The 13,480-nt window shown below is 46.0% G+C and overlaps 1 protein-coding gene across 1 annotated transcript; it reads left to right on the plus strand.

Moving 5' to 3' along the window:
• Positions 1-5,030: 5,030 nt before the first annotated feature.
• Positions 5,031-8,709, plus strand: IBA57 (iron-sulfur cluster assembly factor IBA57). The gene is made up of 3 exons (XM_033081903.1): positions 5,031-5,296; positions 6,047-6,390; positions 8,194-8,709. The coding sequence occupies exons 1-3, from the start codon at positions 5,046-5,048 to the stop codon at positions 8,583-8,585; spliced, it is 987 nt and encodes a 328-aa protein (XP_032937794.1). The 5' UTR covers positions 5,031-5,045; the 3' UTR covers positions 8,586-8,709.
• Positions 8,710-13,480: the final 4,771 nt, after the last annotated feature.

The following is a 13,480-nucleotide window of genomic DNA, read 5'->3' on the forward strand; positions in this document are numbered from 1 at the left end:
GAGCCAAGGGGGCTCTGAGTGACCTGTGGGTGCTGCAGAGGGTTTGGATCCTCTTCCCATCTCATATGCACAGGCTGTTTTCCTCAGGCAGAGTCAATAACTGCAGTATTGATGACCCAGGGCAGACTCTTGGGGGATCAATAACCCCCTGGTCAGGCAGGGACATGGGGTAACCACTCCCAGCCCTGCTCCTCCCTCAGGCCTGGAGCACTTCCCTGCACAGCATCCCTTCCCAATGGGAGCTGATCCTGCTCTCCCATGTTTTCCAAGTGTTTTGACAGGGATTCAAGCACAGGGGTGTGTTCTCAGCAGGAATATTCTGGTGTCAGGAGGAGGGATGGAAGCTGCCTGTGAGGATACTGGTGATCCTCTGAGCCTGGGGAGGAGGGATCCCAGTTCTCCCAGATCCATCTGGGCCACACACAGGAGCCAGCACGGGTCAGACAGCCCTAGGAACAGAAAACACTATTATTATCATTATTATTTTTATTGTTATATAGACTGATCTGCTCACTTCCCCCCTTCCTCCTCCACTCTGTGACCTACAAACCCTTTAGGATGTCGGGTTTCTCCCCTGAGTCACTGCACAAAGGTGACCAAATGCAACGATGACTCTGCAGGAATGACTCCTTTGGGGCAGGAGCAACAATCCCTTCTTTTATCCTCTCAGCTGGAGCAGGAAAAGGTTAGAGCAACAAAATATTCTCAAAATCCCCACCACAATTGTCCCTAACTCAACCAGCAGCTCGAGGAAATTCCTTTGGAGAGCGGAGCACCAGCCACAGAAGAAATGCCAATAATTAATGCTTTGCTTTTCTTTTTGTCTTTTCTCCAGGTAGCAGTTTTGTCCACACACAAGACAGGTTTAGCTTTGTGGCTGAACTAATTATAAACATTGACTCTCTTGCTAAACTTGGTCAGATGAAGTGCCCACACTTATATTTCTCTTCTTACCATTCAGGGCCAGGAATGTCCCACAAAAGCCAGATTACCTTCTTGCTTGCATTGCATTCCACTGGGAAATACTTGAACTTAACTCACGGCCATAACCAGTCTGTGCTGTTACAAAGTGTCTGGGATTGGGGTTTTTTGTGGGTTTTTCTTTTTTTTTTGTTTTGTTTTTTTTTTTAAATGTACTAACTGTACTTGTACTAGAAGTTTTTGGAGTATGAGGTTGAATCTGTAAGTATTTTTCAGTGTAAATGTTACATCTGGGCTGTAGTTAGAGAATTAAACACTGGTCAAAAGGGAAAGGGACATCAGTCCAACTCTACTGTGGCTATTCCACATCCATTACTAATAACATGGAATAAAACTTACATTTTGTTACAGTAAAAGCGTGTGGTGCTTGCTTGAGAAGGGCTCTGATGATGAGAAGAAATCCTTCCCCATCTGTGATTTGCCTGTTTTAGCCACGGAGGAGCTCTGTTTTCCCTGATATGGCTACAAATCATCACAAAATAGTTTTGCCTTAAGGAGCGTTTGACCTTGGCGTTGTTTGGGACTCGTTGTCTCCCTGATGAATCACTGCAGATCCCTCAGGCACACAGCTCAAACTGCTGAGGGAAGCCTGGGCTTTCAAAAGCAACAAAACTTCGGGGAATCTGGGAGAAACTGATGATTCAGGCTGTGGGAAAGCACTTTGTGAGAGAGCCTCTCCGCTCCTCCTGTGATTTCACACACAACCCCTCTCCACACCTCCTCAGGAAAAAAAATCTGGACTCAAACATGCATTTTTCTCTGTTTCTCTGGAAGTTGAGCTAAGTTGAGAACTTCTTTGGTAAGAGTAAGTCCCACCAAGAGTCAGGGAAGAGCCAAGGCCAGGTTGGATGGGCTTGGACAGCCTGGTGTGGATCTCAACACACAGAAGGAAGAATGGCAAAAGCAGCCCCCATCCTGCAGTATTTTGGGAACAGGCAGAGTAATTGCAACCCTTCCCATTTCTTTGGAAAGCCAAATTGTCAGTGTCAGGAAAATTAATCCACCAACACCAGAGGTTTATGTGCAAAAAGGAGATAGAGGAGTAATTTTGCTTTATTCAAATAAAGGGAGAGGCCATGGGGCATTCCCATGGGGTGTCTCCAATTTTTGGAGGATGCAGCCTTCTTTTTATCCCAATTTCCCTGTCCCTTCCCCTCAGCCAGCAGGAATCCCAGAGCCCTCAAGGTGGGAAAAACCCTCTAAGTTCATCGAGTCCAACCATCAACCCAGCACCACAAGCACCCCAGGTGCCACATCCACAAGTTTTTAAAACATTTCCAGGGATGGTGATCCCGTCACCAGTGAAGAAATTTTCCCTAATATGCAATCTAGACCTCATCCAGTGCAACTTCAGGCCATTTTCTTTGTCACTTGTTCCCTGGGAGAGAAGACTGACACCCATCTTCCTTTCAGAACAGCCTTTTTGATGCACAAATTCACTCCCTCCAAGCTCAGCTCCCACCCTGCTCTATTCCTGCATCCTGCCTGTTGTACTTGCAATTTCCCTCTGTCATCACTGATTTTGCATTGCCCAGGCCTGCCACAATCTGTGTTTTCCTCTCCAAGATTGTGGGATATTGTTCCAGAAGTGCTGCTATGGTTTACCACAGCCCCATGTCCCAGCTGCCTGTGGCTGAGCTCAGGGCAAATTTAATGCACAGGGTTTGGGAGGAATAACTGCAGCTCATGTGAGTTTGTGGATGAGGATTTGTGCTTAAAACCCCAAGAAAAAGCTGGAGAAAATGAGTTTATGCCAGCATTAACCTGCAGGGCTGGCTGCAGAGCTTATCCCTGGTGAGGATGAGTTATGGACAAATAAATGCCAAGGATGAGCCTTGGGCTGCCCAGGGTTTTGGGCAGTGGGAGAGCAGAGAGTGGAGCTGATGGAGCAGGAGGCTGCTGGCAGCTTGTGCAACCACCCAGGGAATCTCTGTCCTTTGTCACCATTTCCTGAGCTGTGGGAAGGGATCCTGAGCCACCCTGACACGTCTCCTTGGATGAGAGGTGTTCCATGGAGGAGGCAATTTGTGTCTTGTCACCTTGTGCCACCAGCTCTGCTTCCAAAACCACCCCTAGAAATTACAAAGCTGCTGGGGAATGATCCATGGGGGGGAATATCTGAATGCCAGAATAGTCTGGGTTGGAAGAGACCTTAAACATCACCTTGTTCCAACCCTCTGCCACAGGCAGGGAGACCTTCCACCAGAATTCCACACTTTCCACCAGAAATTAGTAATAGTTTCTGACCCTGAAAGGTTGCAATATGATTTTACTGGCTTCAAAACTTAAGGGAAAAAAAAGCAAACCCAGAGGGAAGGGAATAGAAGTGGTAGGAAGTGGTAAAACAAATAAAGGCTCAAACTGACTGCCTGATTGTTTTCCATTTTCACTTTTATTTCCCTTGCTGCCCTTTCAAACATCTCTGTGGGGTTTGGTACAACACCTGTGGTGATTGGGAATGCAGGGGGATGGCAAAGGGCTGCTTGTGGGACTGTGGGTGAAGGAGGGATGTGGAACAAGCAAAAACCCCACAAAGTTGGATCCAGATGTGGATCTGTAGTGCCTGTTGGACTCTGGAGTTCCAGCTGTGCCTTTCCCTCTTCTCCTTAAAAGAGCAAACCCAGCTCCTGCTCTGGCACATTCTCACTTCCAGGCAGATAAAAGAACCACCCTGGGCATCACCTCTCTGCTCCTCCAGCTGCCTCAGAGCCAGGCAGGCTCCCCAGCCCCATTTTTGACACGTGCCAAGGTCACCTCGAGTCACCTCTGCCCACATTTTTATTTCTCCACCTGCAGAATTCCAGGGTGAACACCCCAAATCTCCCAGCACTGCTGGGACACGGGGATGTGTGATAAGGCTATCAGTGACAGGACACAAGGGGAGAGCCCAGCCCTGCCCAGGGCCAGCTGGATCAACTCACAGCTCCTGCAAAACCAGTCTCCCTTCGCTCCGGGGTTTAGGGTCGGTGGGTTTGTGCTGGTGCTGCCTGTCCTGGAGGTTTGAGAGGGGTCATTCAGGGCCAGGGACTGCCTCAAACCACTGGGGAAGGGGAATCACAGATGACAGGGGTGGCTCTCAGCTGGTCCTTGATGAATTACTGCAGAACGAGGCACAGCCAGCCCTGGGGCCAGCCAGGCATTTCAGAGCCCAGAGTCACCGAACAGAGCTCCAGCCCCTTCAGGATTTTAACTGGGGAGAGGTTAACACAGGGATTCCCCATCCCTGAAATGTTCAACATCAGTTCGGGCTCAGGCTCTGAGCAGCCTGGTGGATTGAACACGTCCCTGCAGGGTACAGAACTGAATGACCTTTAAAGCCATTCCATGGTTTTATTCCCATGCAGTGCTTAGCAGAAATTCCCACTGCCAAATATTTTAATTTATGCCGATCCAGCGCTGCTGGGCTTCTCCAAGGGTGTTCAAAGAGGACGGAGGGCAGCTGGTGAGTCCTGTGGAAACAAAAACAGTGGAAATCAGGAACCTTTGGAGCGTCTTTTCCACCCTGACATGTGTACCTGGAGGGGGAGAATGGCTCTGACCCCTCTGTTTGCACATCTTGTGGATTTTGGGCCCGGCAGGGGCAGGGTTGGAGGTGATTAAGGAATGAGTGGACGTGGCACGTAGTTTAGGACCTCGGAGGTCCCTTCCAGCCTGATTCTCTAATTAAATGAGGTACAGCCGGGACGGGGAGGACTGGGCTGGGCACACAACCAAACGGCGGGACGTGGGAGCGCTGTGGGCTGTTCTCCTCGCTCGCTCCACGGCCGAGGAACCCGGGGAAGGCCGGAGAGGGGTTCCCGAGGAAGGAAAGCCCGGGGGTGGTTCCCAAATTCCTCCTTTGGGAGCTCCCGGCCCCGCTCCGCACCCGCGGCACTGCCGTGAGGGGAAGGGGCGTGGCCTGCATGAAGGGGCGTGGTCACGGCACAGGGCGTGGCCTGCCGGAAGGGGGCGGTGCCGCACCGCCCCGGCCCCGCCAGCAGGTGTCGCCCTCCCGACGGACACACACAAGATGGCGGCGGCGGCGGAGGGCGGCGGCGGCGGGGGGAGTTTCTGACGGCGCCGCCATGTTGGTGAGGGCAATAACGGCGCCCGGGCTGCGCCGCTGGTGCCGGGGCCGGCGGGGCGCGGCCGCCGCCTGTTTCCCGCTGAACCGGGCGCTGCTGGGCGTGCGGGGCGCCGAGGCCGCCGTGTTCCTGCAGGGGCTGCTCACCAATGACGTCACGCAGCTGGTGGCGGCGGGCGACGCCCCCCCCGCGCTCTACGCGCACGCGCTGAACGTGCAGGGCCGCTGCCTGTATGACGTCATCCTGTACAGGTGAGACCAAGCGGCGCGGCCGAGGGGGGGGGGGAGCTGGGAGAGATCATTGTGGGATGGCGGGGGGGGCTTCTGTCACCACTGTGCGACATTTCCGGCTTAAATTTCTACATTAATGTGCCAAAAAAGCGCTTCCCAAAAAGCTCTGTGGGTCAGCGCAGCAGAGAAGTGTGATGGCCGCAATGTCCCCACGTGTGGGCTCTGCTGCTCTGCTTTGGGAGAGCTGGGGGTGCTCACCTGGACAAGGGAAAGCTCCAGGGAGAGCTCAGAGCTTAATGTCCCAGGTGGGATATTGGGAAGAAATTCTTCCCTGTGAGGGTGCTGAGGTGCTGAGGTCCTGGCACAGGGTGTCCCTGGATCCCTGGAAGCATCCAAAGCCAGGGTTTGATGGAGCTTGGATCAACCTGGAATAGTGGAATGTGTCCCTGCACATGGCAGGGGTGGAATAAAAAGAGCTTTAAGGTCCCATCCAACCCAAATCCATTCTGGGATTCTGTGACAGTGGAAGGCACAGCTGAAATTCCATTCACTGTAGGTAAGGATTGATAATTCCACATGGCCACACATGTTTCTGCCGAGGAGAAGTGAGGGCAGTGTTTGCTAGGAAAGAGTTCAGCAGGTGGCTGAGACAGTTCAGGTATTTCACTGTGTGCCACAGAAACTCCCCAGATTTCTGGACTTGCACCAGCATCCAAATGAAAACCCTGTGGGTGTTTGTTTTCCTGAGCTTGGGGGTGTGACTGTCTTTAGGCTGCAGGGGAGCACAGCAGAGGAGCCTGACATCCTGCTGGAGTGTGACAGCAGCGTGCTGGAGTCCATCCAGAAACACCTGAAACTCTACAAGATCCGCAGGAAAGTCTCCATCACCCCCTGCCCTGACCTCTCCTTGTGGGCTGTCATCCCTGGGGAGCAGCCTGGGGATGCCAACTCCCTCCCAAAATCTGCAGACCAGGCTCTGCTCTTAACTCCTGACCCCAGGGCAGAAGTCATGGGCTGGAGACTGATTGCAAAGAAAGGAGCAAATCTGTCAGAGATCATCCCTGGGAGCCAAGTTGGAGACGTTCAGGATTACCACAGGCACAGGTATAAACAAGGTAAAGCCAAGCCCTGTTTTGCACTGTGGGTTTTGGGAGTCCCCATGCTGATGTAAGGCAGGAATAAGTTATAAACCCTTCATTCTTATGCTTTGATGCATTTAATTTGTTAATTAATGCATGTATTAATTGCTACTTTTAGTATTAAAGTGGTGGTTATAATTCTATCTGGTGGCAATATTTGGGTATAATTTTCTATTACTCAGATTAGGGGAATTGGTCAGGAATGCCAAAAGGAAGCCAGGATTATTCATTTTCTTAGAGAGAAGCTTCTGTGGTTTGAGTAATTTTGATTACTCAAGCCCAGGTGCTTGGCTTGTTGCTGAGAAAGGAAAAGGAAACACCCAGACTTGGTTTCCTAAAAATGTTGTGGCTGGGTTTGCCAAATTAACTGGACAAGGATCTGAGTCCTGGGAACCCCAGTGCCTTTGATTGCAGTGTGCCCATGCTGATAGAGCATTAAATGAGGGAAAGGTGGTGGTGCTGTGCTGAAACTGGGATCTGTTTGTGTTGGGAGATGGAAATTTGACAGGAAGGTCTCACAGATATGTGTGTGTAACAGAAAGATCTTTGAATGTAGAATCTGAGGAAGGGATAGAAATGAAAGCAAGTTTTGATATAGAAGAATTGCTGAGCCAGTCTTGCTGGATAACTAAGAAACCAAAGAGTAAAATGAGTTGGAAGGGGTTTTTATGACTCAGAGCAAAGGATAAATCCACCTCAAACAAAATACGTTTCTACCAAGCAAAAAGATTTTCACAGGCAAACAAAAATGCCATGTTGCAAGTAGAAAGAAAGATCTCAAAATTTTCCACTGCGAGAAAACTGAGAGACAACTTGTAGCTTAAACTGATAGAGACAACTTGTAGCTTAAAGTGAGAGACAACTCCTAGCCTAAACTGTAACATGGTGCCTTTTTGTGACTGGAAAATAGTAACATGAATATATGGCAGTGTTAATAGCTATAATAGGCTATAGGTAAAAGTATTGATTGGTTGTCATGTAGATGATATGTAGACATATTAAGATGCTCTGCAATGAAAAGTAAATAATGCATTGGAACCTGAACTAGACGAGCCTACAGCTAATGGTGACTGCTGTGGGCTGGGCTCTTGTCACCCATGAATTGCTGCATCATCTGGATACAATAAACAGCATTTTAAAGAGCCACCTGGAGCCCCACATCCCTTGATTTGGCTCTTACATGTTTGGGTTGGAAAATCAAACCAAGGGTGAGTCAGAGCACAAGTCTGACCTGGAGGAACATTTACCTGCCTTTGTTCTCACCCCTGGGTGTTATAAGTGCTTGACATATTATTGGCTTTTTGCAGCTATTGGGATAAATGCTATATGTATAATGTTAAAATAGCTTTTCTGTATGAATATAGGTTCTTTTCTTCTAATAGCAAAAGTTAGACACAAGTTTTTTAGAGATAGTCTGTTGAAACTACCTGCCTAGTTGAGATAACAGCCCATGAACGTGTGATGGGGCCCTGCAGCTGCAAAAGGCCAGGACCATCACCCAAAGTAAAAGGTGATAAAAAGAAAATTAAAACCATAAGCCACGAAACACACATGCTCTAAAAAGGCAAACCCAAAGAGTGGCCATGCTAAACAGTTCCCAGAAATATTTTACTATGCAAGAAGGACTGTGAATATGCAGCAGGTTGATGTATTGTGAAGTGAATTTAAAGGGACATTCCTGAAGCTGCTCCTGGCAGCTTGCTTTATGTGTGTATCCTATTGTCTTTTTATTAAACCTTTTAAATCTTACCAGGACAGTGAAACGTGTTTTTCACACAGGCATTCCCGAAGGGGTGAAAGATCTGCCCCCTGGAGCTGCCCTCCCTCTGGAATCCAACCTGGCCTTCATGAACGGCATCAGCTTCACCAAGGGCTGCTACATCGGCCAGGAGCTGACAGCCAGGACCCACCACATGGGCGTGATCCGCAAGCGCCTGCTGCCCGTCACCTTCCCCGAGCCCCTCCCCAGCTCCGGCATCCCCGAGGGCACCGAGATCCTCACCGAGGCAGGGAAAAGGGCTGGCAAATTCCGTGCTGGCCAAGGAGAGCTCGGCATAGCCCTGCTGAGGCTGGCTCACGCCAAGGAGCCGCTCTGCATGCGCCTGGCGGGGGACACGGTGAGGCTCCGAGCCAGCACGCCCCAGTGGTGGCCCAAAACTGCTGCTAAATGATGAGGGAGCAGTGTTTGCCCTGAGGAGAGGCTGGGTTGTGTGGGGATTTGGGAATGCTGCTGTTGGTTTGGGGTCTGGCAGGATTCCTCACGTGGGACTGAACAGCGAGAACCCAAAGCTGGGTGGGATCTTCCACTGAGTGCCATGGAGGGCATCCAGGGAATTGCACCTTTCCCCACTATTTTAGGGGTGCCTTGAGTGCTTGGGTCAGTCCCTATGTATTTAGGGGTGCTCTGAGTATTTGGATCAGTCCCTATGTATTTAGGGGGTGCCCTGTGTTGTGGGGTCAGTCCCTGTGTATTTAGGGGTGCCCTGAGTACTTGGGTCAGTCCCTATGTGTTTAGGGGTGCCCTGAGTACTTGGGTCAGTCCCTATGTATTTAGGGATGCTCTGTGTACTTGGATCACTCTCTATGTATTTAGGGATGCCCTGTGTACTTGGGTCAGTCCCTGTGTATTTAGGGGTGCCCTGTGTTGTGGGGTTGTGCTCTGGATGGATCTCTATGCTGACACTCACTCCCTCAGACTATTCTCTGTGTGTGTATCAGGAGTTTCCCTGTTCCATACACTGATTTTATTTTCAGTTCAGAATAATCATTCTGTAGTATTATAATTTTATTCTTTTATTATTTTTTTGAGTGGAGATCATGCTGCTCTTATTAAGATGTGTTCTCAGGCTGAAATTTTTTTGCTGCAAATTGTTCTTTGCATTGAGCTTCTTAAACTTGCTGATGGGGCTGGCATTTCTTCCCAGCTCTGGAGTTGTGTTCAGGAAGAGAAACACCTTGTGCTTCACATGTCAGACTTTGATTTTAACTCATCCCAGCTTAGCCTGGCCTTCCTGAGGGAGGATTTTCACCATGTTCTGGCTCTGTACCCCTCACACCCTGTCTCTGCTGCTGAGGTTTTCTCCATCCACCACCCTGAAGGTTTTCAAAGCAGCCTTGGCATTTCTTTGCTTCATTTTTTTCTGGTTGCCAACATTCCTCTGCTTCCCCAGTTTTTTCTTGCTGCAACATGTTCCTCTCTTCTTCCAAAGCCAACCAGTTGTGTGCCTCCTGACCTGCAGTGGTTTATAGGAACCCTTTTTATTTTTGTATTGCAACAAATCCATTACACAATGAGAGAACTGCCCAGGTGAGATTCCCATTTTGCCCAAAAAAAACCAAACCAAAACAAAAAAGGCTTTGCATGAATATTTGTAACAAAACCCGTCCAAAATCACATTCTGCCTCTGTTTCAGTGTTACTGTGAAAGGAATTTGCCAGTAAAAAAAATGCTTATATTGATTAAAGCTCTATGGTTGCTGTAAAATGATTCTGTGGAATGCCTCGTTAATTGTTGTCTCTCACTTAAATGTGACTCATCTGAAAGAGAAAATGCATTTTTTGGCTTGGTGTGAAGAATAAACGAATTTTCAGGTTGCTTGCTGACAAAACCATAGTGTTGGTCAGGTGTGGGATTGGTAACAGAGTCTTTCTGCTGGGAAAATAAATGGAACTGGATCCCCCAGAGGCCACAAAGGCGAGGCTGTGCTGCCCAGCTCGGCCTGAAGCAGCTTTTCCTCTCTGCCACCCGTTGTGCAAAGGCTGCTCAGAATGGTTTTATTGTCCTGGAGTGAGCAGAGCCTGAACAAACACTAAATAAACTCCTCTGTTTGGGGAAGCCCTGATGCCTTTCTGCCTTGGACACACATTTCTTTTGTTTTCACAGTGTTTGAAAAGCTTTTGTTGCTGCCAGCAGCTGCAGGTGGCACAGGGTTAGACAGGAGAAGGTGCTGCTGGGATGGAGAGGTGTTTGATGGCTTCTGGAAAAAAATATCAGGTAGAAATGGAGGGGAGCAGCTCAAATCCATGTTATCCTTAATTTTTTTAATCCCCCTCACAGCCTGCTCCACCATTAATGATTTTAGCCAGGTGAATTTGGGGCTGGAGGGTGCAAGAGTTGATTGTGCAGGGATTTTGTCTCTGAGAGCCATGGAATTATTAAGGCTGGAAAATTAAGGTCATGGAATTATTAAGGCTGGATTTAGGATCTTGGACCATCAACTCCACTCATTAACAGCACTTCCAAATTCACCACTCATGCATGTCCCCAATTGCCACATCCACCCATTTTTGGGCACTTCCAGGGATGGTGACTGTCCTAATTTGCAGGACAGGTGTCTGCTGAGAAAGGCAGGAGCTTCTCTTTGAAAGGGAGAATGTAACCCCCCTCCTTCTAAATTATGATAATTTTGAAATCAAGGGGCTCTCAGGCAAAGAGATGGGAATTAGGAATAACAGTTCTTTACTAGGGAAATTAAAATAGAAATACAGCACTACAAAGAACAAACTCCAAACTCTGACAAAGTCAGGGATGCAGTAATTTTATCAGTCCCACAGTGGGACTCAATGGCCATGAGCAGAAAATGACTGGCTGGAGGAAGGATGGGTTGTGAAAAGATAAAGAACAATGCCCTGCCTGGTTTCAATGGATGGCCCATTAGCAGAATATCTCCCAGGGAGATCAGGATCACTGCCCCACCCTCAACAGATGGTGATAGAACAGATACCTTTTATCACATCCTGTGTTGTAACCCCAGACAGCGACTCCACCATTTCCCTTGGCAGGGCTTGACCTTTCCAGGGAGGAAATTTTTCCTGAGCCCCAGCAGGATCCCCAAGGGGGGCTCTCAGGTGCCCTGCTCAGATTCCAGCCTCAATCCAATCATTTGATCTCCTTCCTGATCCCCCTTCCTCTGTGTTCCCCCTTCCTCTACCTCAGTGATGCTTTCCAAGGGAAAAGAGTGGAGTAAACACCTGGAATAACCTGAAATCCCAATGGGATAAAACAGGAGTCACTGGCAGAGATTGCAGAGGGGAATTGAAGTGGTTGCTTTGGGAAAAAGAATTTTCCCTCTTTTTTTTCCTGCTTTTTATTTTATTTTTTCTAAGTTTTCTAGGAGCAGTGCCTGCCTTTATTGTTTAATTTTTTACCTTCCCTCTCACAGTAAAATGCCAAAAAAAAAAAAGTCTTGCTGTGGTGAGGAGTCCCGAAAAATGACTGCTTATATTTCAGTCTACTCTATTTTATATAAATATAAATACAAATAGAAATATGTATTATATGAATATATATATGATATATATATAATATATATATATGGCAGCTTTTATCCCCTTTTCCCAACAATTCCTGCTGAAACCACTCTCTGCCTGGGCATTGGGGCATTTTAAATCTTATTTTGAGGGCAGGGTGCAGCTCCTACTACTTCTAATTATTTAATACTTTTGGGAGCGCAATTTCTGCTGGATAGAAACAAGGAACAATGCAACATTTTGGCTTTAAACCATTTTTTTTCAACCCTTTCCCTGTGTGGTATTTTTTTTTTTTTTAATATTTTCCTGTAACCTACATTTCTTGAGCCAGCAGAAACAATTCCTATTTTTGTGGGTTTGTGTCTGGATTTCCTCTCTTTCCCTCTGTCCATCCAGGCCAAATTAATGTTGAATTCTTCTGTCTCCCCCTACCACTAAAATCAGAGTTTGTGCTCCAGTGCTCTGCTGCCACAAACCAACTCTGGAAATGTTTGGGCTTTCCCTGTTTTCCTTCAACCCTGCTTGAGATTTTTGATCTTTCCAGGTTTTGAGAGGAGAAAAAAAAAAGTGGAAATGAATATAAAAGTTTATTGTTTCATTTTATATATTATACATATAATAGATAATATAAATATGTATATAAATATATATAAATATAAAAATATATATAATATAAATATAAATATAACAAAGGTTGGGATTTTAGGAAGAGCTGACCTCATTTCCTACTTATTGCTGTGTCAGAAAAGCTGCAGGGAATAAATTTAATATTTGGGGAAGGTTGTGTGCTGTGTGCCACTCACATTCTGTTTTATTCATATTTTGGAGTTTAATATAAATAAATGTGTGTTGAAGGTAGCTTTGGTAATTTTTTTGATTTTTTTTGGTGTTTTTTCTTTTTAGATTTAGTGGGAATTCAGCACTTCCTCTTTTTTCCAGTCTCAAGATAAAATAAGATAATTCCTGAGTGATGATGGACTCCACTTCCCAGCAACCCAACTAAATTGCATTTTAACTGGGTTTTGTGTCATTTTCTTCAGAAAGATGAGGATGGATCCTTTTGCCATCTCCATTGTCTCTGGATACATTTATTTGCTGAAATTACATTTGCTCTTTTTATTTTTTTTTTTTTTTGGTAGGACTAAAAATAGAGTGATGTGGTGGGATGATCAAGATTTATAATTCCAGTGAATTATCTGAGATGCCAAAGCCCCAGGGATACAAGAGGTGTGAAACACGATTTATTGTATATTTATATGTATATTAAACAAAACTTCCTTACTGGGTTGTGCTTCCTGATTACAGTTTAAATTGTTTGGAAATATTAAAATATATAGTTTATTACTGTGTGAGTGTAGTATAGATACACGAATATATAGACTAATATAGATAGACTTTTATTTTATATTATTTAATATATATATGTACATATATAAATATAGTGTATATATACACAAATATATACTAATACAAATAGTAATACATATATACTTATATAAAAATATAAATATACTATATAAAAATTAATATATCCACTTATACAGATATGCTTTAATTTCTATACTTTATATAAATACTTTTATAGTGATATTGTTTTTATATGTATATACACACTCACACATATAGTTTAAATATACATACATATATATACACGCATACTTTGATGTATATACTTTTACAGTTATATAATTCTATATATGTACTTGTACACACATATGTATATTTTAAATATATACATATATACAGACATACTTTTATACATATGTATTTATACCTCTATTCTTTTATATATGTGATTTCTCACATGCATATAAAT

Source organism: Catharus ustulatus, chromosome 1 (genome assembly GCF_009819885.2).
Source record: "Catharus ustulatus isolate bCatUst1 chromosome 1, bCatUst1.pri.v2, whole genome shotgun sequence".
NCBI lineage: Eukaryota > Metazoa > Chordata > Aves > Passeriformes > Turdidae > Catharus > Catharus ustulatus.

Coding starts and splice junctions, on each gene's coding strand:
- IBA57 (XM_033081903.1), top strand. CDS start 5,046: ATGTTGGTGAGGGCAATAACGGCGCCCGGGCTGCGCCGCTGGTGCCGG. Junction 5,297..6,046: donor TATGACGTCATCCTGTACAG/GTGAGACCAAGC, acceptor GACTGTCTTTAG/GCTGCAGGGGAGCACAGCAG. Junction 6,391..8,193: donor CAGGCACAGGTATAAACAAG/GTAAAGCCAAGC, acceptor TTTTTCACACAG/GCATTCCCGAAGGGGTGAAA.